This window comes from Cryphonectria parasitica (assembly GCF_011745365.1).
Source record: "Cryphonectria parasitica EP155 unplaced genomic scaffold M406scaffold_6, whole genome shotgun sequence".
NCBI classification, from domain to species: domain Eukaryota; kingdom Fungi; phylum Ascomycota; class Sordariomycetes; order Diaporthales; family Cryphonectriaceae; genus Cryphonectria; species Cryphonectria parasitica.
Window position 1 is genome coordinate 3,115,883 of NW_024468914.1, and position 23,689 is coordinate 3,139,571.

Below are 23,689 nucleotides of genomic sequence, written 5' to 3' on the forward strand. Positions count from 1 at the left end.
GTAGGCTGTGGTGGATCCGATTAATGTGTTGATTAATAGTTGGCTTCGCTTACAGTGACAAGCCCAATCGAGCCATGAAGCATAGGCTTGTAAGATCTCACACTTTGATTATCGTATCACAAGGGCTGTTCATCTAAAGCCAGCCTCCTCTTTTCTTTCCCTTTGGTCTAGATATTATACCATCCAGGACGGGGAATCACACCAAGAAGGCACGAGCTGTGAAACTAAGCACTGGGTGTTTGTGTGCAAGTTCAAGTTGGATAGACTACATAACACAATGTATTGTGATTAATCGCGTGACATGGCGGGACATCCGATTGATTCACCTCAAAGTACTCATCTCAGTCTGCTCCAGTGGGGAAATCATGCAAAAAGAATCCATGACACACAATCAGGCACACAATCAGCGCAACATCATGCGTCAGATCCTTCCCTAGTAGCAAAGAGCCAAGCACTGACCAAAGCACACGAAAGAAGAGAACTCATGATCGAGAAGCCTGTTTGCAAAGAGAATCGAGAGATGGCTGGCAAGTAGATGCTCATATAATCTCAGATCGTGTACTTATTCAATTACAGATCGATAAAGCCCTGTTAAGACCAAGTCCCCCAAAATAGTGGGGGGTTATTCTTTCTTTCTCTTGACCTGAAAAGCGTACGTGCGCGTGTGCCTCAAGATCTGTTGTTGTTGCCTTGGCTTTGCACACCATTCTGCCGAGTTGCTGACTGGGCTGAGGTTGTCGTCTGGGAGCAGTCCCACAGCTGATATTTGAGGTTGTCCCCTGCATCCTGACTGAAGAGCTGCAGTCTGACCTCTTGGAGCCTGTGAGCCTCGGTGGAGGTGCTCGGAGGCTGAGCAGGAAGACTGTCTAGCTGTTAGAATCCTACATGTCGTAAAAGAAAGTGAAAAAAAAAAACCACCAAAAAACCAAGGTTGGATCAAGAAAACACAATTTAAATAAATAGAGGACAGGACTATACTCGTTGGACCGATCCGGAGTCAATCCCGATGATGTGGGCTGATCACCTGCCATGTTGGACCGTGTTGAAGCTGAGCAAGATGAGCTCACTTGAAAAGATGTAAGCCGACGACGAGACAATGCGTTTCAGGACTGGGCTGTGCGTGTCCTTGAATTGAGTACTCTAAGAGTTTCTTATTTTCCCCTCCAGAGATCCAAGTGGAGAGGGATTGAGAACTTATATGAGCATCAAAAGAAGCAAGCTCCTGTGGCGCTTGCAAAGCGTGTGGTTCTTGAGCGTCATCCCTCCGTCCCTCCCTCCTTCCTGGACATATGGTTCGCTTGGTCCTTGGCGGATCCTAGCAGAGAACATGTCCTCAACGTCATTATTTGCTCTCAACTATCGGAAGATGTGGAAACGAGATGGTCATGATTGCTCGCCTGTGTTGCGAGTAACATGCCTAGTCTGATCTCGGGTCACATTCCCATGGTAACACACAGCCTTGGCACCTGTCCCTGGCAAAAGAAACTGGTGTATCAGAGAAAAAACATGAGGCCTGTCAAACCTCGTCGTCAGCAATCTTGTCTGACAATGTTAGCTCAAAAGGGAGCCCAACAAGCAGACTTCCAAACCCAAGTCGCAGGCACATGGAAAAAAATTCAAGTCTGATGGTGGGAGTGACTCTGGAAAGCCCTCGATTGGCCAAGAGAATCTCGTTCTTTGGTTCGCTCTAATAGTTTCGACTATATCTAGTAACACCACAGAAGCTGTATCTAACCATTGACGAAGCAGCAGCCACGCTGTTGTCGTCTGGAAATGACAGCCAAACAGCAGCTTTTCAATATATTCACAAAGCCAGCTGACTATTTCCCTCTTTGCACAGCCGTTCGAATAAGCCCAGAAGTCAATATATCGCTCGGGTAGCGCGATAACGAGTGATGGATGCAATTGGCTCGTCCCATGCCTGTATCTTCTGCCGGACGACAAAAACACTTTGGAAAAGCGTCAATTATTGGCCAATGAGTAATAGTGTGAGTAACACTTGCCATGCCTCCTCGCCTAATTCCCCAGCCACCGATTTCACTCCCCCCGCCCCCTCCCCCCGGCTACAGGAGACTTTCATCAAGGAACTCTTGTGCGGCGAGTGTGATTTGCCTTGGGGGAAGCGAAGAGGCAATGAAGCTCACACCAAGATTGCTAAATAGGCGAACACGGGGCGGCGAACGTAGCCACTTGAATTTTGGTAGGTGGAGGGAAGTAATGCTGATGATGAGTGCAGCCACAGAATGAGAGAGCTTTCCACTTTGTTCCCTTTTTTCTTATCGGGTTTTACCTCTTGCTTTCGCTACCCAAGCATATGACCCTTGAGACTTCTCTGTACAGCTCAGGAGACGAGTTGATCTTGAATGGTTCGTTACGTATGAAGGATAGATCAGGTACGTTTTCTTGGGTGTGAAGAAGTGATGCAGCGACGTTGGTTTTCGACGCAGCTGATTATATAAGCGAAACCATATTTGTTGGGCTTCATGTTTGGGTGTGGTTGTGATGCAACATCTTAGAACCTATAGAGAGCACGCGATTTGAACCGGCCAATTTGCCAACCAGAAGAAGTACATCAAAAGTTGAGCAGCAGGTGAAGTGATCAAGTTGGTTTTCTTTTTGAGACGATTACCCGAAATCATGTTGCTCGCTGGCTCATGCCATTATGCCAAAAAGCATATAATAAAGGTACCAAAGGGATGCTTTGTAGAAAGTATTGCCCAAAATACGCCCGCTCACCAAATAACAAACATTCTTTTTCTTGGGGATCCGAGGACACACAACACACGAAGAAGATGGTATCATAGAATCCGTAACCAGAAAAAAACACACCACATAAAACCCTCAATCCATCCCTTCCATCCATATAAATATAACCCTTGCGTTAACCCGCATCGCTGTGTGTCCTAAAGCCAGGAAGAAAGAGAATAAATTACACCCCAAACAATGCAGTAAATTATATCATGCGTCCCGAAAAACATCCCAGAGTCCTGTAGTGTGAATCATGCGACAGTGTCTGGGTTTTGCACACACATGGAGTGCTCCAACGAGGCCGTTCAGCCCGACTCCTCGCGACCAGAGGAGTAACCGCTCGCTTCGCCAGCCGTGGCACCAGAGCTGTCGGGCTGTGTGTCGATACCCTTGGTGAAGCTCTGGCCAGGGCGCGGGACCCCTGACAACCTCTGGACAGGGTCAAATGACACTCTGGGGTTCGACTTCATAGCGCCGGTGCCGAAGCGGTCCTCCTCACTCGAGGTCTGGTCGCTAATCACGGCGTAATCGGCCTCTGACTGGTGAGGATTAGCCCGCTGTGAGATGGCATCTCCCGAGTCATCCATGATCACGTCTGAGTTATCGTCATCCTCCACGTAGTCATCTTCGAACCCCGAGTCGTCCGACTCCGTGGTCTCGGTGAAAGGGGGGTAGAAGATGGCAGGAGGAGGCAGTGGGAGTGGTTTCAACTCCTTGTATCTCTCTTGCAGCACCTGCACCTGAACGCGTGGGGTGCGCTCAGAGACGTGCCCTGGTGTGCGCGGCGAGCCGGTCGACAGCCCAGCAATCTGGTTCGCAATCGAGTCTGTCGTCTCATTTGACTGGAGACGAACGGCGCCTGGCCGACCTTGATACCCGGCGAGGATGGGATGTCGCGTGACGACCAGCACGGCAAAGTGGTCCTCCGGAGTGACACCGCCCAGACCACAAGGCTCTAAGCAGGCCTGGAGAGGATTGAGTTGGGTCTTCTCGGGATGCTCGCACCAACAGAAACCATATTCCTCAGGATTCGAGGCGCCTCCCTCGTCGGTCACAAGCTCAGACGACGCGTCGTCCAGACCCGACGATTCCGATCCATCGACGAGAGGGCGGTAGGGAAGCGAGGAGCCAGAGTCTGTACGAGCTAATGTCGGCATTCCATCCTCTGTCTGTGTCTGCAGACTCTCCTGCTCGTGGCCCGAGGACGTCATGTAGGTGGTGGGCGACATATCGCTCGGGTCACCCGAGAGGTCCAGGCAGAAGGGCGCACCGGTGTAGTAGATGATGGCACCATCGCGCCGCCGCTTCTTCCGTGGCGATGAGCCGGAACCGCTGACGAAGCCTGTGGAGCGGGAGTTCATGTTGCTGTTCTCGACGGGCGCGAATGAGGCATGCGAGGCGGTGTCATCCAGAGAGGTCTCGACTGACGACGACTGGTTGTGCACAAACATGGGCTTGTAGTGGAAGCTCTCGGACGACGCAGATACACGGTCACCAAGCTTCTTCGTCTGGCTCTTGCTCGAGTGCGCCGACATGTCGGCGCTTGTCTTCTGCCTCTTGCGCTGTCCGTCCTCGTTTGAACCCTCTGTGGCCTCCGTATCGGGACTTCTCAGAGAGCTGCCCCCACCGCTGTCGCTGCTGAACTTGGTGCCTTCTGTCCCACCACGCCAGCGGATCTTGCGACCATCTCTGGAGAGCTGGAACTTGGCAGACCTCTCGGCAACGGCTGAGCGGATGTAGTCTGGCGTTACATTGAGGATATGTAGCTGCGCCAGATTGCACAGCAGGTTGAGGTGAATCCAGCCATCCGCATCCATCGAGACGTCTTGCTGCCTGAACTTGGTCTCGTCCAGGTACTGTGGCGCCGTGACGCCAAGATGGCGAATGTACTGCATATTTTCCGAGGGATTCTGGATCCTGTCTGGATCGAGATCGAGAGGCCTCGTCGCTCTTTGTTCACTAAGATCCCCATTTTGCGGTGAGCTGTCCTGAACGCTGTGCTCGTTGCTACCGCTGCCGCTACCCGTCCGATTCTCACCCGTTTCGTTCTCGCCATTGGAGTTGGATGCTGACAACATGTCGCGGGAGGTGTTGTTCTTCTTGCGCGGATCGTGCAGCTGTATGCGCGCCTCTCGGGATAACTCGTCTTGGGTCGTGTTCGAAGCCTGTCCCAGCAGTAAGGGCGGCGCGGAGAACACCCCCTCGAGGCTCACCTGAGGCTCTAGGGCCGACTTGGCCGCCGAAGGAGACTGTTGATTTCGGCGAGCTTTCTTGTTCTTGCCGCCAGCCTTGCCTGTAAACAACTGTTCCAGCCTGCGTACCACCAACTTCTTCTTCTCCTTATCCGTCAAGGAGACATGACGGGGAAGCAGGCCCTCTGGTATCTCTCGAAGGTATGTCTCCACCTTCTGCTCGGCGGACGACCTTCCGCGGCCCAGAGACGGCCGGCCAATGGAGCTCGTCGAGGCGTACTGGCCAGTGGAGCTGGGACCGGTGGACATGGAGGCATATGCAGAATCGACCGGTCGTGAGTGGGACGAGGACGACGAGGCGTGCTTCGAGTCGGAGCTTGAGCCCTGGAGCCTGCTCACGTGCTTCGAGGACTTCTTGCGCTGCTGCGACGAAGTCGGGGACCCTTCAAGGCTGGAGGCAAAGTCGCGCAACGTCGCCTCCAGCTCCATCTTCTTTTTCTTGGGCAGGCCATGGTACTTGATCTCGAACAGCTTATCCTTGCGCAGGGCGTCTGGGCCAAACTGCCTGTACCTCTTCAGCTCTTCCTTGAGACGTTTGTTCTCGATGGTCAGGTCGTCAATGACGCTTCGAAAATCATCCGCGCTGCTGCTGTGTGCTGGCATGGGCGGCCTGTTCACCATAGACTGCTGGTAGCCCGAGGTAGGATAGCGGTATGCAGCACCCCGGGTGGGATTGACATCCTCGTTGGACGAATCGGACTGCTTCTGGAAGAAAGGTGGATCGACTGGAGGAGGTTAACAGCTGCTGCGCCCCCTAGAAGACAAAGCCACACGGTGCTGAATGGGGGTTTGCACATACCATCCATAGTAGCGTGATCGAAGGCAACAGGAGGATTGCGGTTAGAACGGTCGAACCAGTGCTTGGGATCGCTTTGTCGGGTCTCGTGGCTCTCGCCAGAGGAGTTTCTCCGCCTGAGGACGCCAGAACCAGCGTTGCTCGAAGGCTCGGGTCTCATAGAGGCATCCCGAGCAAGACGGTGGTGTCGTAAGGTTACAGATTTCTCGGGTGTGGTTCTTCGTGGCATAGGGTGGCCACGGTCGCTGAGGAGCGCTCGCTGCTTTCCTTCATCGGCCATAGTGATTGGCATGTGGTCCGTGGCTCTTCAAAGTTCGATGGATCATCATGTGGAGCGCATGTCCACGAGGTTGGACGATCCAGAAGGGTTCTTCGCAGAGTAGGAGGCTCTCTTGTGGAGATCACACAAGCGTTTATTTTGGCTGAGAGAGTGTGAGAGAGCTAGCCTGGTGGCTTCGAGAGGTTCCGTTGGGTTGTTTTGGAAGGACTGGCACTGCGTGTAAGTTCTCAATCCCAGAGTGACGAAGATGTGGAACCCGTTCCAAAGACAAGAGGGGAAGGAAGAGAGCTCTCTTCAACCCGAATTGCACATCCCAGAGGCTATAGAGAGCCCGACCAGCAGAAGTGCGAGGGGTTATATATGGCGGTTGAAGTGGTGCAGTCCACTTGGACTGGTAGATGATTTGACGGATGATATGGAGAGCTCTTTGAAGACTGGGAGCATAAGAACTCTCACACGTGGGCTAGAGTCGTTTGAACGACAAAACCCTAGTCATGAGTGAAGGTTGCAAACAGTGAATCTAGGGCAAAGAGGCAGGGAAAGAAAGAAAAAAGAAACATGCCCGTACCTTTGGTATTGTTTAAAGTTCCGTGATGAGGCTGCAGGCACACAAGGTATAGATTGTGTTGAGAGTTGGTGGGGTGTTTTAAGGCTGTCGATGTGCCTGGCTGTTTTGGTTTGCACTGGAACCAAAAGACCAAGATGATATGGGTGAAAGTTGTGTGTGTGCGTGTGTGCGTGTGTGTGTGTGTGTGTGCGTGCGTGTGTGCGTGTGGGTTGTGGGGATTGGAAGTAGAGGGCATAAAATTGAGGATATCACTGTTGGGTATAGGACGAGGGCGAGACGGAAGAAGCAGTCATGTTTGGCGCAAGTTGAGGACAGGAAGGACAGATAATATGAAAGGGGGGGGGGCTGTGACGCAAATCCCAAAATCGAAAATCACGATGCAATCGAGGGTATCGAGATTGTCGACAGCGGGGGGGTGAACAGCCGCCGTTCCAAGGGTCGCCGTGTGGGGGCTGAACGACACTTATGGAATGTAGTGATGCATGGGTTCAATCAGTTAGATCTTGACTGTCTGGAAATCAAAGGTGCAAGGTACGAGACTGAGCCCGTGGTGGCCAAATTTTGCCATCAAGTTTTGCCTTGGCGGGTGTGAAGTCAAGGTCTTGGGCGATGCTCATAATTGCTTCGATCTCTAAGAGTCGGGCAGGGAGAGGAGCAATCGAGAATCCAGTCGGTAAGCCCCAGTATTTTCCTCTTTTAGTGAGGTACATGGCCCATGTACCGTATAGGGGTCCACGTTCTGGACAGGTCCGCCTTGATTTGTACCCCTGGCAGGTCCCCAGGGCGTCGCTATAAATCCAACCTTCTCCTCCCAGCTTCGCACCCTCTCCAGTCGACCCACCATCGCCGCCGATGCATCATGCCATTTGGTCTGTCAATCTCACAGTCACTTCTCTGGACGTTATTCTCTCCCGATCTTTTCTCATTTTTGATCTCATCCTCATGTAGCGCTGAAGCGACATAGTTGAAGATGTCCTCCCGAGCCTTGGCCGAACTCCTCGCTACCCGTGTGGAGCGGGGCGTGTCGTTATCATCACAAGTAAAATCTCGACGTCACCTCCTTGTCCTGTCCACCTCCTTGCTGTCTGATTGGTCAACAGCTTCGTATCTAGCCAATCACAACGGCTCTGACGACACCCTGATGGTTCCACCTTCCACTGTTTTCGTCCTTTCTTCCCACTTCCATGGCCTACGAAAGGGAAAAACGGTCAGGGGCCTTTCCGCCTAGATCTCACTTTTTGCGCTGTCATCGATGATTTTTCCCACCAGCCCGCCCACGCAACTCACTCTTGCCTTGTGACAGGCTCTGACAGGATGCTGCGCAAGGGGGAAAAAGGAAGGAGAGAAGACGGGAAGGGAAAAAAAAGGGACCAGGGGAAAATCAAGCGAAAAGGCTACTTGAGACAAGTTGTTACACTTCAGGTTAGGAGGCTACTTCCAGCTTCCGCGCCCCGAAAGCTGAACATTACACCCACCAAGCAAGTGCTACTGCTAATGGATGATGGACTTGCTGTGCAGATGGCTCTTCCTGGAGTTCTACATGATGGAGGACTCACAGAGAACATATAGAGCTGAAGACTGTCATCCCACCCGGCGACCTCCAGACAGACACACAGACCTACCACGAGATTTTGGGTACGAGGCCCCAAGGGAGGAAGGAAGAGTGTGTAATCGTGTTCTGTCCCTGAAATCACCTGCATTTGGGGGTTACAGCCCACCCCCAGTGTGGATGACGAGGAGTCCCCCGCCCACTCACAGCCCGATTCCCGGTTTCCACGACCCTCAGGTGGTCTGATTTCTGGACCTTGCGACTGGGGCACGGCTGTCAAAAGACCTGTCATGAGAGGGGTGTGGTGGTCGCTGGTGACCGTGGCCTCCATCATGTTCTGTGTGTGTTACACGACGAACATGTCGCACAATATACACATCCACCGACTTTGTTCCTGCCAGCCGTCTAGCCCGGAATCAGGTTTTTTCCCCCGTCTACTTCTGGCGGTACAAGCTTCCATATTTCGCACCGAGTCAGACGAGAGCACCACAACATTACGGTTGGCCGGTGCGTCGGCCAGGTATCCGAATACCACAGGACCCCTATGAACGAGGTGATAAGCGGCTCCTAGGACAATCACTTCCTATGAGGGTTGGCAACGGTGAGACCTTTGGCGAACTCAGCGTTGTGTTTGGATCTACAGTGTCACATGCCTAAGCCCTTTACGTTGGTGGGAAGATTCATCGTTTGCTGACATTCCGAGAGGGCAGCAAACACTTTCGAAGAAGAGCGCGGCTGACGTGACACCAGTAATTTCATGCAAGCCCCGGGAAAAAGGAAGGAAGCCAAACAAGTGTAGCGAAGAGAGGGGGGAAGATGGTAGGTAAGAAGGGCGAACCATGCATCATTTGGGGGAGGGATCGAGATCGCGAACAGCGAACACCTCATTTTGGCGAGCCAGGGCTATGCTGTAGGGCCCTAGACCCGTGCCTTGACACCCGTTCGGCGAGGAGCGTCCCGCTGACAGCTGCACCATCTTTGTGAGTTCTCTTGGCTATATGGATATCGCGTGCTTCATGACACATGTCTCCCTCCTAGAAACCAGTCTTGGGTCCGCACTCTTGAAGAAAAACATGGCTTGTATGGTTGAGTTGATAGCAGCTCGAGAAATCAAGCATAAACCTCACTCAATATCATACATAGTATGTAAAGAAAGAAGGATAAGAAAAGTTGCTTAGAAACCTGCAAGACACAATTTCTTTTATTCACCCCAAGGGGTGTGGATCCAATCACGGCAGCTCCAAACCCAATTGCACTACGGCTGACAGGCCGTCACAGCACCAACACGCTAGGAGAAAACCCGCCCAAAGACCCTGAAGATTGTGAATCCATCGATCGAGATCCTCCAATGTAAACGGCTCCAATGGGATCAGCAAAAGACGTCATCCCAAGCAGAAGGAAGGGTCCTCTCGACTTTGTCGTGATGGTCGTGTCGATCCGACTTCTGAAACTCGGTTCCCATGATGAATGCTGCGAAGAGGTTCGAATATGATGAAGGGCGGTGCTGTGGCCTGATGTGGACTTGAACCTGTTTGTCTTTTCAGTACAAGTACGAGGAGGGGGGGGGGGGCATCTACCCGTGCTAGCCGTGGTCACCAGAACGAGAGGCAGGGACGAGACAGGCATAGTAAACCATTCCAGTCCGGGGAGGGGCCTGGGCTGGTCTAGACCTGGGGCTCAAACCTGCTCCCAGGAGCCTATAGTTGAACAAGCATAATGAAAACATTGGCTCACGGGCTTTTCCATAGTAGTAACAAGGCAATATTAGTGTGCATTAGGCCCCCCTTCTACAAGGAACTTTTTTTTGCATAGTACAGATATTTCCTATAGTACAGAAGAGAGCCGCAGGCCCGAAACGCAAAAACCACCACCACCCGACCAAAGGACGCACATGCACTGATGCAGCCTACTGGGAGCTGACGTCGAGATCAGATGTCGCCCGATTGGGGAGGAGGAGGGGAAAAAAACATGAGATGCAACAGTCGACAGTCCCGTGCGCCCTTCCCGGCTGTTGGTATTTTCGACAACATGCCCGGCCATATTCCCCTCCCGTCGTCGTGATGGTGTTTCTTGGGGTTGGTAAACCCTGTGGGTACCATTGAGCCCCAATCAATGCTGCAGTTTGTATATGAATATGTGAGTGCGGGTTTTGTGTAAAGTACATCGTTCATTCTATGTACTATAACTATGTTTATTGGTAACAAGGTGTTTGTTCCATCTCTCCATTCTAGTATGGTAGTAACCTTCTGTTAAGACAGGGTGAAAACGACGCATGGAAGAGCGGTCGGTCAGGTGGGAAAATAAGCAAGAGCATTGACTTCCCAGCCCTCTTTTCTTTTCTCTCTGTCTGTCTTCTGTCTCTTGCTTGGCAAATCTACTACGTCGACGAACACGCAAAGGCAATACCACGCGCAGCTAGCGCACAGGGAGAAGACCACATGCAGATCCTGATCGCTCGTGTGTGTGTCTGGTTATCATTTGGGGGTCGTCAGATATTCTTTACCCATCACCTCACATCGAGATCAACTCGTATCTGATGGGAAATAAGAAGGAAGGAGGGGTGTGTGTGGTCCGCCCGACGATCTGGTGTTTGGCCCTGCATCGCTCCCCGTGCCGTGCCGTCCCCTGTTACAGGCGCAGCGCATCGAGATGCAGGACGGGCTTTGGGTGAGGGGTGAGAAAGAAGAATTTAGGAGAGGGGTGTGAGCCCCTGGCCTTGTTCTGTCTTGTTGGAAACGGTCTGGGCATCTGAACATCCAATGAGTACCGAGTCCAGCTGGTTAATTCCTTGAACGTGGAATATTCCCAGTCGTTGTGGTTGCTGCCACTGGGATGAGTGAGACATGCTCGGTGGTGGCTCACAGCCTCGCAACCCCTTCTGCCAACCCCCTCCCAAACCCGGGGGGTTTTTATTTTATTTTATTTTTTTTTTAAAAAAAAGAAAGACTCACCAGGAAGAAAAAGAGGTAGAAGAAAAAAAAAAACAAAGAGAAAAACATTCAGAGGACTACAGGCAAAGTAAAGGAAAGTCATCAAGGGACAAGATGAAAGGTGGCTATTACTCGACAAAAATTGTATAAATGAATGTATTCGGTTGAAAGGTTTGAAAGCTCAACCTAACAGCACAGCTAAACAACTTCCCCTCGTCGTGCTCCTCCAGTTCCAGCACTCACCCATCTCAAAAACATGACGAGTGCCTGCACTCAACCTCTCTCTCTATAAAGTTCTGTTCTTCTCCATTGGCGCCCCTTACCTCTTCCCGGTCTCCTGAAGGGCTGTCCCCAGCTTCTCGAGTCTGTTCCCCCTAGTCCAGATCCTTACGCCTCCTGGACGTCATTAAGTAGGAGGGAAGAAGAGTTCCACTTCTCGCTGTTGAACGAGTTAACGAACGGGTTGTCGTTGATGATGAAACGCTTGCTGCTTGTGCTGGTGCTCGCGCTGGCATCGTCCCCCCCGTCGAGGCTACTGACGAGGTTCCCAAAGATACTGAGGAGAGTTCCTGGCAGCCCACCCTTGGGCGCACGCTTGCTGGTGGTGCTGGTGCTGGTGCTCGCGCTGGCATCGTCCCCCCCGTCGAGGCTACTGATGAGATTCCCAAAGATATCGATGAGAGTTCCCGGCAGCCCGCCCTTGGGCGCACGCTTGCTGCTGGTGCTCGTGCTGTCATCACTCCCTCCATCGAGGTGATTGACGAGTTGTCCAACAATGTCAAGGATAGTCCCTGGCAGCCCGCCCTTGGGCGACCTCGCGCACGCGACATGCGGCGGGCACTCGTCAACACGGTGAGCCGGGTTGACATGGCCCCACGGCAGATCCAACAGATCCGGGTCCGTAAACGTCGTCGGCACCACCCCCACAGCCGTCGTCGGCGTGGTGTCGCGGCGCGGGTGGGCATGGTACGCATTGAGGCGGCGCTCCCCCCTGCCGACGACCGAGTTGCTGGCTCCCTCGTCGGTGGTCAGGTCCAAGTCCGGGATCGTGTGTTCAGGATAGAGCCCGGGCGGCGGGTAGGTGAACTTGGGCTGCGACGAGGGCAGCTGGGTGGGGATGGCGTTGATGGGTTCGGGCCACTTGACCATATCGGGGGCCAGGCCCACGGACGAGGAAGGGAGTGCGCCTTGTGTTGCCAAGGGGGAGGCGTGGACGCCTTGTTGGGCCACGAGGGCGGCGAGGAAGGTGCCGAAGACGTTTGTTGTCTGCATCTTGTCGTCGGTGGGGAGACGAAGTTTTGAATGACAAAGAAAGGGAGAAGAACGAGGGTTTACAGGTAAGTAATATATTCCTACCGAAGAAGTCACTGTTGGTTCGGTAACAGAGTGAGCGTTTGCGTGTGTGGAATCCACTAGTCGGATGAGAAAGGAATTTTGCTGCTACCGGAGCGTAAGCTGAAGATATAAGAAGAGCGAGAGACAAATTGCTGCCAGAGCAATGGAAAGTCGGAGCGAGTGTTCGAGTTCGATGATGAGGATGAGGATGTCTGTGGAAAAAATGGGTGGATTAGGACGGCGAGAGCCACGGTCCTTATACGCGCTCTCCCCTCGCTTCGCAAAGCATCTTCGCATGCTCAACCTTGAACTTAGACTCATGAATTAGAGGACGGCCGCAGGGAAAGCAGCCCATGACAGATGAGCCTCATCAGATCCGGCCATGCGAAGTCATAGTGAGAGTAAACCAACCTTCCAAGGATGTGGTCCAGAGCGTTCACCATATTCAGCCTGCGTGGTGTAACACGGCCTCGCCCGAAACAGGGTGACCGGTCCGAGATCGGGCTGCTTCTGCTGAGAAGAGGGTTTCTGAAATTCACAGCAGACTTCTCCAGCTTTCTCTATCTCTCACCTTGAAGGGCGGTCTTCCACCAGCTGCTCCTGCTGCAACCCTAATTGGACTGGGCCACTGCTATGAAGGCCCAAGGTTGCCTGCACTAGGGACGTCGGGGTGCAAAAGCGTGAGCAGACTCGGATAAAATCGCATTGCGAGGATATAAGCCTCATTCCTTTTCTTCTTGGCGTCAGATTTTCGTATTATTTCCGGCCCCCGGGGGTCATGTAATATAGGCCAAATTCACAATTGTCATTTTGTTTCACACAGCAGTTTTTTCTCTTGGCGACGCTTACAGGAAATATACCTTAGCCATTCATTACATTTAGCAACCGGAAAAGACTGTTGTATTAGAGCGGCCTGCTCAGCTATGAAATCTAAAGGATGTGAGAATTGTGATCAGCTGAGGCAAGCAATCTCATAAGGGTCTTTAAGACGGACCTGCCCATCGTCTTCTCTTTCTTTCAATACAGGTTCAAAACTGGTCGGATGAGGCATGTCAGCATGGATGCGAATATCAAATAGCGACCAACGTATGCAATTTACCAAACCCCGTTCTGAAAAGAAGCTGACTGGCACGGGGTTGATCCTCAGCAGGGACATGAAAGACGCGTTTGATTCTTTGAAAGAAGAGATTCTGGGGAATGAGCATGGTCTCAAGAAGTGTTTTGATTCTTGTGGTCTACTCTTTTGCAAAGACGTCACGTCCTGGGCATGACCATGACCATCTACACCCTCGATTTCTCATGCAAGATTTTATGTGATCATGTGTATATTCCCCTGAAGACTAAATCTGATGCCATGAGAGAGAGCAAGAGAGTGACAGAGAGTTCTCCCTTCATAATTGGGAGATTACATGTCTCCGTGGCGGAGATGAAGGCAACAAGAAAGCGCAGAGAATTTGTCAAGGATTCTATATGAAAGTTAAGAAGATCTAAATGGGATCCTCCAACTACAGATGCTGTCTTTAGTTGATTTGAGTCCATGTGTAGCATTAATCAGTTCACTCAATGTGCGAACCGGCCACACTTTGATCATTCAAGGTTATTTAAGTATGTTGCGATGGGCCTGAATCGCTATTTGAAGTGGTCGGGAGCTTGAGACGTGTCTGATACACCTCGAAACCACTCTTGAAGAAGATTCCCCCCCCCCCCCCCCCAAGGAAGCGGTGTTTCCTGAGCGTGTGGGTGGCAAAAGGTTGCTCAAGAAACGGATGCCATTTAAAGTGCAGATTGATGAACAACGTGGCTGGAACAGGAATCTTGACTGCCACTACTACTAATGAGGGTGTCAATTCATGTCTGGAGATAAAGGCAGCGGCTCTACAATCTTTGAGATGCGCAAGTGGAAAAAGCGGGCGAGGTAGGAACTTCTCCTCCATGAAGCCTTTACACTGGCTGCTGGCCACTTCATCAGCGTTATAGGCACATATTATTTGACCTGAGTGTAGTCTAAATGATTTGCAAACCCTCGCTAGCCATGTGCTACGGCGCCCGAGATTAAGGATACATTAGCCTGGCCTAGTCAATTCTATGGAGGAACAGAACAGTTCATTCGTTTCTTAGGGCGCCAAAGTTGATTTCTTCAACTGAAGATGATATGCTTTATCACCTAACTGGGTGGCTGATTGGTGTTCTTGATTCGATCTCGTCCTATGGACTGTTGTGTTCTCTCGTTCTGGCGCGGCACACCTCATGAGACGCTGTGCAATAGAGGGAAGAAAAGATATATAAAAATAGTTGAAAACTGCGAGAGCAAACTTGTTTGACTGCTCAGCATAACTTCTAACCCGATTGTTTCAAGATGTACAGGCAGGTGTCTGCGAGATGCAGATGTGGTGGCGCCTTTCCCCAGCAACTGAAAGAGGCTGTAGGTCTTCCGGGTTAGGGTCTCAGCAGAGAGGCCACCTCCCCGATAAATGCATCTACCTAAACAGGGTCAGCCCAGTTGTGGAGAGAGCTGTTTGCCCCACCATCAATTGCCCACTGTGCAGTCGGTCGGCACTGAAGCTCTCCCATTGTGTCGCAATTGAATTTCCAGTCTTTTGACAACCACGACCGCTTGGCAGAGCTTCCCACATCTCCAAGATGGCAAGCAAAGACAAAGCCGTGGCAATAGGGTAAGTAGTAAGGACCAAATACTGAATGGGAATGCAGAAGACGATGTTGGTTTACTGACCCGAGTCGCGCTGCTTCTACAGCAAAGATGCCCCCACCAATCCCCGCGGCATACCCTATGCGCCGTTTGTCGACAAAGTTGAGGACTATGTGTCTTCTCGAGCGGAGGTCGAGCCTACGATGGGAAAGTTCCAGGAGATGATTGCGTGAGTCGTCACATTTACAAGATCTGGGGGTGTGCGAGGCACTGGGAGCTGTACAAACTCCAGAATAGGGCTTGCCTAGCTGACAAGCAGCATGTGTACAGGAAATACCAATTCATGGAATCATCCCTACAGCGCAAGGCGATTGGCCTCAACGACAAGATCCCAGATATCCAAAAGACATTGGACACAGTCAGATTTCTGAAGACGAGAATGGTACGCCCCCCCCCCCCCCTCGGGAGGCAAGTGATGAAGAGACATTGGGTATTTGCCCGAGAGGAGGGGGATAAGGAACACAAAGATGCTGATGAAGCCATAGGCTGAGTCCGACCCAATCGAGACGACCTTCGAGCTGAACGACACATTGTTCGCCAAGGCCGAAGTGCCACCAACGGACGAGGTGTACATATGGCTTGGTGTACGTATATCCCCCGTCACACCCTCTTTCGAACCTCCTTTGAGAAACAACCGTCGTGCGTTTGCTGAACAGGCTTGTAGGCGAATACAATGCTGGCATATCCCATGGACGAGGCCGAGACACTGCTGGATGGGCGGCTGAGCGATGCGAAGAAGAGCCTTGAGAATTGCGAAGAGGACCTGGAGTTCCTCAGGGAGCAGATTACGGTATGTCTCAGCACCTCTTCTTTCTCTTCCTCCTCCCTCCCTTTTTTCCTCCGAGGAGGTGATGCTGACTGGTGGGCAGACTATGGAGGTCGCAGTAGCCAGAGTGTACAACTGGGATGTGGTACAAAAGCGCAAAGAGAAGGGTGAAGAGGATGCTGGCACAAAAGACAATGAGAATGGCAAGTCAGGCGGGTGAGACAATTCTTGAGATTGAACCCCTTACAGAGAGAAATTTGTTCCGATATGACGGACAGTTTCTCCATTCACGACGCCCTCAAGATGTCAGCGAAATGAGAGGCACAAACCCCTTGAAGTGTATCTCACAATGATCTTCGGTACTGTGTGAAGGACACCTTCATGGGAGAGCCATACATAGCGTTAGACGAGAGTTCCCAAGGGAATGAATGCAAACCATGAGGACTTCAAGCCATCCAGTGTGGTATTGTGGCTACCATACTCCTCGACCTGGCACACCGTGTCTGGTCTGATCACTGCTTGGGTATGTTGTTGACTATACGAAATTGACGTCATCCTACCTGATGACAATTGTGCTGTCAGGTTCGCACTTGGATTCTTGGGCACGTGGGGGAGAGCGCGACAACTAATTATACAACATGGGGGTGACTCAAGGGATGCTCAGTTTGTTGGAATTAGATCTGATTGTTGTTGACTAAAGTGATGACCAGTCGTGTGTTCTATAAACATAACCTTGAAGCATCCTAATAAGCTGACAACTTTTCTTCCCATGCACAAGGTAAGGCGGAGCCCCCCCCCAACTTCTATGCCTTAAAATAATGAGAAGCATTTCACATGTGCCGGATTCTAGGACCCTGAATGGAGAAGGCTTGGAGGGGTAGGGTAGTAAGTAAGGCCTGGGTCTGTAGCAAATATATGGATCTGCTCACCGCATGTTTATGTTTTGGAATAAGGATATTCGCAGCTTGCATAGGGCCATTCTTTTAGCTTTTGAATAGCAGACCTGTTGGCCTTTGAGAAAAAGAAAGAAAAGAAAAAGGAAAACAGGTCGCTGCATTTAGTTGAGCCTTGGAAAATTTGATGAATTTGAACCAAGTCCATGGCAGCATGTTCAAGGTGTCTACTCTATCTGCCAGCGTCTGGCTTGGACAGACTTGGCTGGTTGTGAGCAGACCCAGAGAGGCTTGGATGATTGGGTGGCAACATTGGCAATGTTTTAGTGTGTGGACACCGCCTGTAATATTGGTATGACGGAGGCTGGACACGGCTAGATCCCCCTCCCCACCAAACAAGCCAGCCTGCCAGCATCACAGACAAGGGCTCTGAATTAAATAGGAGACCCGCATCGTGGAAGCTCTGTGTTTCCCTCATCTCCACTGCATCCACCCCTTGGTGATCTTTCTGGACAACTGTGTCTCTTAGACCCCTTTTGATCTTTCCCACTGCCGCTATAGATCTATTTTCAGCTCTGCAGTCAGAAGAAGGAAAAGAAGAAGAAAAATAGAGCAAGGAGCAAATCTTTTCTCATTCCTCTTCAATCCTAACATTTTCTACCACCCACACACGCTCTCTTCTTTTCTTCTCACTGTCAACACTCGAACCTACCCCCTCTCGTTGCCTAGGAAATACGCCAATATGGCTGCGCCTACGAACACTGGAGATATGCAGCTCGACCCCAAGTACGACGACTATGACTTCCCAGTCGTCGCCCCCGTCAAGCAGGACGGCCACCCCGGCCACTTGACGCCTGAGCAGGCCGAGAAGGTCAAGCAGCTGCGCGCCTCGCTGGAGCAGAAGGGCTACACCGATCGCCTCGACACTCTCACGCTGGTACGTCGCTGTTCCTCGGAGATCACGAGGCTTCAGCAAGACTCTTGGGGCTAACCTGGGCCATGTCAACACAGCTGCGATTCCTGCGCGCGCGCAAGTTCGATCTTGTTGCCACCGAGACCATGTGAGACCACCTCCTTTTTCCCCTCCTTGGACGAGAGACAGACACACTGGAGATACCGATGAAAAGCTGTGAGACGGCTGAGAGATGGAGATGTTGACGTTTTCGTGCAGGTTCGTCAACGCTGAGAAGTGGCGGAAAGACACCAAGCTGGACGAGCTCCTGCCTACGTGGGAATACCCCGAGAAGGAGGCCATATTCAAGTACTACCCTCAGTACTACCACAAGACCGACAATGTATGTTTCTTCTCAGCTGCCAGGGAAAATATTGTTGGCCAGCCTGCGGGCACCTCGCGGCCATGGTGCCAAGCGGTCCTGCGCCTCTGGCACCCAGCAGAACCAGTAGCTAACACACTATACTCCTCCCCCCTCACAGGACGGCCGACCAGTCTACATCGAACAGCTGGGCAACGTCGACCTCACCGCCATGAACAAGATCACCACCTCGGAGCGCATGCTGACCAACCTGGCGGTCGAGTACGAGCGCGTGGCGGACCCGCGGCTGCCCGCGTGCTCGCGCAAGGCCGGCCACCTCCTCGAGACGTGCTGCACAATCATGGACCTCAAGGGCGTGGGCCTGGGCAAGGCGCCCTCCGTGTACGGCTACCTCAAGGCGGCGTCCAACATGAGCCAGAACTACTACCCTGAGCGCCTGGGCAAGCTGTTTGTCATCAACTCCCCCTGGGGCTTCTCTACCGTCTGGTCCGTCGTCAAGGGCTGGATCGACCCCGTCACTGTCCAGAAGATCCACATCCTCGGAAGCGGGTACCAGAAGGAGCTGCTGCAGCATGTGCCCAAGGAGAGCCTCCCCAAGGCATTTGGCGGCAGCTGCGAGTGTGAGGGCGGCTGCATGTTCAGCGACCAGGGCCCGTGGACCGACCCTGCGTTTGCCAAGCCCCCCAAGTGGGAGAAGAAGGCGGGTGATGCGACGATCGAGACGAAGCAAGACGATCCCGCGCCAGCGCCTGAGGTCGCCCCCGCGAAGGTGGAGGGGGAGGCTGCGCAAGCCCCCGTGGTGGCGGCCGAGGAGGAGGGCGCCAAGACCGATGCGCCCGCTGCTGCATAAACGACAGATGTGTGTTTTGTTGAACACCGAGCAGTCTGTGGGATGGGGATGAATAGAGGAGAACGGGGGAGTCGGAGGGGAACAACTCGTGTGTGATATGCGGGCTATAGCGCGGGTAGGCAATACGGAGACCATGGCCGGCATAGAGCATCGCAAGGTAGTGATATAATCTGTGGCACTACAAGCTGCCCTGCCTTTATAATCCTTGAATACAATGAACCGGGGATACGATCAAGGTCATAGAGAATTGGGTTCTCTCTTCATGCTGCACATCGTTTTCGAGCCAAAATGTGTCTTCATTTGGTCAACAATTCTTTATAGAGGCCTGTGTTCCTCTTAAGCAGTGAGGACCCTCTATTTACACACACCGTCGTTGACGCAGATGTCTTGTATTGTGGACATGAGACAGCCTAACCAATTATATGTTTTCTGGGTGAAACTCAGACACCATCATGGGTGCCACCTTGGTATCATATTGTAAGGAATCCCCCCCCCCCCCCTCTTGAAATTGACCTACGCCAGAAACGCCCTATAGATGCACGCAAAGGTCTCGTCATCCTCCCTCCCTCTTCCCCGTCGCCAGCCCTGCTGTCCTGATATCACTACCTCTCCGTGACCACATACTCCCCTGCAACCCTCGCCCTCTCCATCTTGGCCACGACAGCCGGCATCTCCCTCTTCAGCCGCCCAAGCGTGTCAACAACCCCTACATACCCACGCCGGACATTCTCCCGCCGTTCCACCCGGCCCAGCCCTTCCAGCATGGCTTTATTGTTCGCAGAAGCAGCAGCAGCAGCAGCGACAGCGGGCTTGTCCGTGTCCTCGTCCTCCCCTGCCGCCGGCCCAGCCGCAGCCAAGACAGCCGCCTGCTCCCTGGCCTCCCCGAGCGCCGCCTCGTCGGCCTTGACGCCCTCCCAGAACCCGTCCGCGTATGCCCTCGCTGCGGCGGCGGGCACCCTGCGCTTCAGCGCGGCGATCTCCCGCATCAGGTCTTCTTCTTCGCGCGCGAGGTCCTCGAGGCGGGCGCGCTTGCGGGCGTCGAAGGGCTCGTACTGGACCTCGGGGCCTGTGTCGTTGTGGCCGGGCCTGTTCCCTGCTGCGGCGGCGGCGGAGGAGGAGGAATTGGGGTCGGAGAGGTACACGGCGGGAAAGGTGCGCGCGTCCAGCTCGAAGCCGTTGATGGAGAGGTTAGGGGCGGCGAGGGTGAAGGTCTGGTGGATGTACTGTTTTGTTTTGAGGCGGTGTCAGTCACTGTCGCAGCGCACACACACGAGCAAATGTCGCCAGGCAGAACCCCCAATAGATGGGGGTGGTGATGGGTAAAGGGATTGTTGGGCTGTATGTGTTTGGGTGTATGTATGTGGTGTATGGGTTTTGTCTGTACGAACATCGTTGACCATGCCTTCGATCCTCACACGCAGCTCGTCCTCCTGTGCATCATCTCCTTCGACAGGCGGGAACGCGGCGCCAATGTGCTCAGCCGCGGCGCGCCGCACGTTGTTGATCAGGTAGGTCAGGTCCTCTGGGGACTGCAGCTCGATTTTGCGGTGTGCACTGCCGTCCATTGTGCCGTTGTTGTTGTTTTTACTGCTGCTGCTGTTTTGGAGCGCAGAAGACGAGCCTGAAGTTTCGTGTTGTTGTTGTTGCTCTTCCAGGATCTTTTTGTATGACGAGCGCCTTCGAGCTGGCTTGTTCATTTCAACTCCAACAAATATATAAGAAAACTTGGGACGAATCGGAAAAGAAAAGAACGGAGCAAAGTAACGTATATATGTGATGTCTTAAACAAGAACGTCTAATGTCTTAGGAGACACAAAATAGTATGAGCTATGTAACCTCAAGGGAGGGAGAGGGGGAAAAACGCAATCATTGACGGTACCCTCTTCCTTTTCCCGTCTGTAATGGCATGCAAAATAACCACCATGCTTGTCATAGTACTGACAACAATGGCGGACCGCGAGGCGCGTCGAGAAAGATGGTCCGTGCACCTCTCCCTCCTTGCCTCCCGCACCCCACTGAAGGAGGGCCTGTGTCAAACCCCCCTTATCAGCAACCGCGGGGCATCCTTATCATTCAGGCAAGCCGCGACCCCCCCGGGACCCGAAAGTGGTTGCATGTCATGCTGCACCAAGAGTCCCCACTGCACGGATACCGCATGTGCTAAAGTGCGGACCAGCCCAGCCTCCCGTATCCAACAGTCAAGACGATATGGCAGGTCTCGTTTGAGCTCGGCCTTGTCTGTGAGTCAGGGATTGAAGCCCTGGTAAACCTTATATTCGGTGGAAAGATGGTTGGGAGCTTTGACGAATGGCCTCATCCTGAGCTTGCAGAGGTGACGAAGCAGTACACGCGGGCCGGCTCCACTGGTCTCGTCGCGGTGGGAGCATTATGAGATGGCAACCTGAGGGTCCCAATGACAGCTTTACGCACGTGTGGGATCAAAGGAGGTTCGAACTGATCAGTTTGTCCATAAAGAAGCACAAAATGAGTGGAAAATGTGATACTCTAGGCCGTTCCAAAAACATATACACTACACTCCCTGGGGCCGATGATCATACCGCCAGTTTCCCACACTCACCCTCCTCCCATTTGGTGTCCTGCTGCCCCTGCATGTGTCCATGCCCCAAAAAAGAACAAAAACGCCTTATCCAATAGTTTCTGATGGCAGCTAAGCAGACAACGAGAGAAGTGAAGACCGATACCTGCCGGAGACCCCAAGTGTGAGGGAACAGGAACGATGATACCAGAGACTCCCTGGCTTCCGTTCGGTGGAGAGGAAAGGGCGGAAAAGGAAAGAAAGAAAGAAGACCTGTTCCCTTGCTATGAAGAATGATGTATGTACGCCGTGCCCAGCCTCCCAAACCCGTCGAATAGCGAGTCGTGATGTTGCCCCCAAGAGTGCGATGTGAACATAATGAAGCCGACCGTTGCGCCTAGGTAAAGATATGTGTGTCGCGAGAGATTTCTGTCCTAGGCTATTCCAGCGGTAGGAAACGTAGGGTGAAAGGCCCCGTCCATAGTCCCGACTATGATCTAGTTTCCGTCGGGAAACCACTTTCGACGCTCGTCGTCGCTGACTATGATCTCAACAACAGGTTCTCGTCGGTTTTCGAGCGGGACGTAGTCGACATCGATATAGGAAGGCAGGAAGATCTCGGGGTTCCAGGCAAAGCCCTGGCTCGAGGAGAGATAGGAGATCTGAGGTGTTGGTGAGAATTGAATTAGTTTCGACGTCCCAACAACCCTTTCACTGCGCTTCTTGGATCAATAGAGAACTTACCAGACGAGGCGGACCATCCGGATCGCCAATATTGATCGTAGTGGCCTCTGATTTGGAAATTGCGGGGCCTATCACGGTACATGTGTCAGTCCATCGCGGGACGGCAGGGAACGGTAACGGTGTGGGGAGCCCTATGCTGGAGGGAGACAGGACAGAACAGAACACAACAGAAAAGGTAGAAAATACTTAGGAGGCTTGGTCGACGCTCATGCACAGCCTTCTTCTTCTGGGCAGCCTTGGACGGTGTGGCAGAGGAAGGCGGCTGGGGGGACATCGAGTAGGTCGAGGACGAGGAGCTCAAGGGGCTCTGCTCCTTAGCACAGTGCTGACGGGTCTCATAGACCTTGGCAGGGATCTGGATCGATGACGGCGTGGACATGATGGGCAACAGTGTTGTGATCTTGTGGAGAGGACAGAGAATTCAATAGAGGCTGCAGAGTTGTTGCGAAGAGAAGTACTGGCAGATCAACGTGGGGAGGAACCTGGGCCACCATCAAGAGGGAAGATGACGACAGTGGACAGAAGATACGGGACGGTTTGGGGACGTGCCGGAAGTAGAAAGCAGGAACGACCGAAAGACGGAAGGAGGCTACAACGAAGAATGATCAGTGTTGAGAAGCGAAACACCGTATTATTCTGATACAACGACCTGTTCAGTCTAGAGGAATGACAGAGAGAGACGGGAGGAGAGAGAGAGAGAGAGGTGTACAGGTACAGAGTGGATTGAAGGAGTAAAAGAGAAGGCTACTCACTTGGACGGACTAACCAGCACCAAAGGTGGTGACTGAAAGGTAAGTGTGACTGGAGTTGATCCATGTATGTATGCCTGTTAGCGAGTCACCTGGCCGATCGTTTACTATATGGTGTCTAGAGGTAGCGCCTAATGCAAGATAGGTGAGGAACTACTTATTGAAGAATTTAGGTGGAGCTAAGCATGTGGTACACCTAATCCGAGTCACAGGCCCCTACCCAACAAGGACCAGACAGCTCTACTTGGGGGTCCGGGGTTCTTGTGACGAGGGCTATATACAGCAGTCCGCTTTGGGGGTGGGAGACGGGGGGTTGATTGGGTTTGGCATGAAGCCTCACAAAAAGACCATTCAATAGCAAAGTAGACCCAGACATGACAGTGGTCAGAGGAACATTGAACTATGCATTGTGTCTCTGGTCTTGGAGCAGGCTGAGGTGATCTGAGACCTCTGAGAGCCCCGTTTCGCCCTGCTTAGCCCCGGCTAGCAACACCAGGCAATGGACATCCAACACGAACGTGCACTTACAGGACAAGTCTGCACCTGCATCTGCACTGTGGTCCTGCAATGTTACCCAATTCTCGTCTCAAAAAGCAGGCTGGCTGCTCGCCTCAGTGTCATAGTCCTTGTAGTATGTACCAAACTTTTGCAGTTCTGTTGGGTAACTGAGTTGCAGACATCAAAGCAAAGACATGGTCGGGCAGGGGTAACG

General features: G+C 52.6%; 6 protein-coding genes across 6 annotated transcripts; 2 read left to right on the forward strand and 4 right to left on the reverse strand.

The window, feature by feature from the left end:
* Positions 1-2,592: 2,592 nt before the first annotated feature.
* FRQ-1 (frequency like sequence) lies at positions 2,593-6,894 on the reverse strand. Its single transcript, XM_040926296.1, has 3 exons — positions 6,645-6,894; positions 5,800-6,283; positions 2,593-5,725 (listed from the first exon to the last, which is right to left on the reverse strand). Exons 2-3 carry the CDS (start codon positions 6,086-6,088, stop codon positions 3,054-3,056), a joined length of 2,961 nt encoding a protein of 986 aa, XP_040774762.1. The 5' UTR covers positions 6,089-6,283; positions 6,645-6,894; the 3' UTR covers positions 2,593-3,053.
* Positions 6,895-11,510: 4,616 nt separating this feature from the next.
* On the reverse strand, positions 11,511-12,816 carry M406DRAFT_352497 (uncharacterized protein; the record flags this gene model as incomplete). Its single annotated transcript, XM_040922695.1, has 1 exon — positions 11,511-12,816. Exon 1 carries the CDS (start codon positions 12,393-12,395, stop codon positions 11,511-11,513), a length of 885 nt encoding a protein of 294 aa, XP_040774763.1. The 5' UTR covers positions 12,396-12,816.
* Positions 12,817-15,435: 2,619 nt separating this feature from the next.
* On the forward strand, positions 15,436-16,355 carry M406DRAFT_357234 (Prefoldin alpha-like protein). The gene is made up of 4 exons (XM_040923618.1): positions 15,436-15,547; positions 15,651-15,749; positions 15,830-15,955; positions 16,035-16,355. Exons 1-4 carry the CDS (start codon positions 15,449-15,451, stop codon positions 16,149-16,151), a joined length of 441 nt encoding a protein of 146 aa, XP_040774764.1. The 5' UTR covers positions 15,436-15,448; the 3' UTR covers positions 16,152-16,355.
* Positions 16,356-17,593: 1,238 nt separating this feature from the next.
* Positions 17,594-18,948, forward strand: M406DRAFT_262329 (uncharacterized protein; the record flags this gene model as incomplete). The annotated part of the gene is made up of 4 exons (XM_040917503.1): positions 17,594-17,761; positions 17,836-17,885; positions 17,996-18,119; positions 18,259-18,948. The coding sequence occupies 4 exons, from the start codon at positions 17,594-17,596 to the stop codon at positions 18,946-18,948; spliced, it is 1,032 nt and encodes a 343-aa protein (XP_040774765.1).
* Positions 18,949-19,550: 602 nt separating this feature from the next.
* On the reverse strand, positions 19,551-20,513 carry M406DRAFT_341225 (uncharacterized protein; the record flags this gene model as incomplete). The annotated part of the gene is made up of 2 exons (XM_040921636.1): positions 19,551-20,171; positions 20,337-20,513. The coding sequence occupies 2 exons, from the start codon at positions 20,511-20,513 to the stop codon at positions 19,551-19,553; spliced, it is 798 nt and encodes a 265-aa protein (XP_040774766.1).
* Positions 20,514-21,413: 900 nt separating this feature from the next.
* Positions 21,414-22,903, reverse strand: M406DRAFT_357236 (uncharacterized protein). The gene is made up of 3 exons (XM_040923619.1): positions 22,415-22,903; positions 22,229-22,296; positions 21,414-22,146 (listed from the first exon to the last, which is right to left on the reverse strand). Exons 1-3 carry the CDS (start codon positions 22,605-22,607, stop codon positions 21,982-21,984), a joined length of 426 nt encoding a protein of 141 aa, XP_040774767.1. The 5' UTR covers positions 22,608-22,903; the 3' UTR covers positions 21,414-21,981.
* Between the last annotated feature and the right edge of the window lie 786 nt (positions 22,904-23,689).

Excerpts from the sequence above, each read along its gene's own strand:
- FRQ-1 (XM_040926296.1), bottom strand. The coding sequence starts at position 6,088 with ATGCCAATCACTATGGCCGATGAAGGAAAGCAGCGAGCGCTCCTCAGC. Across the intron at positions 5,726-5,799 it reads CGATCACGCTACTATGGATG|TCGATCCACCTTTCTTCCAG; the intron begins GTATGTGCAAAC and ends AACCTCCTCCAG.
- M406DRAFT_357234 (XM_040923618.1), top strand. The coding sequence starts at position 15,449 with ATGGAATCATCCCTACAGCGCAAGGCGATTGGCCTCAACGACAAGATC. Across the intron at positions 15,548-15,650 it reads GATTTCTGAAGACGAGAATG|GCTGAGTCCGACCCAATCGA; the intron begins GTACGCCCCCCC and ends ATGAAGCCATAG. Across the intron at positions 15,750-15,829 it reads AGGTGTACATATGGCTTGGT|GCGAATACAATGCTGGCATA; the intron begins GTACGTATATCC and ends ACAGGCTTGTAG.
- M406DRAFT_357236 (XM_040923619.1), bottom strand. The coding sequence starts at position 22,607 with ATGTCCACGCCGTCATCGATCCAGATCCCTGCCAAGGTCTATGAGACC. Across the intron at positions 22,297-22,414 it reads GCGTCGACCAAGCCTCCTAA|GCCCCGCAATTTCCAAATCA; the intron begins GTATTTTCTACC and ends GTACCGTGATAG. Across the intron at positions 22,147-22,228 it reads CGGATGGTCCGCCTCGTCTG|ATCTCCTATCTCTCCTCGAG; the intron begins GTAAGTTCTCTA and ends CCAACACCTCAG.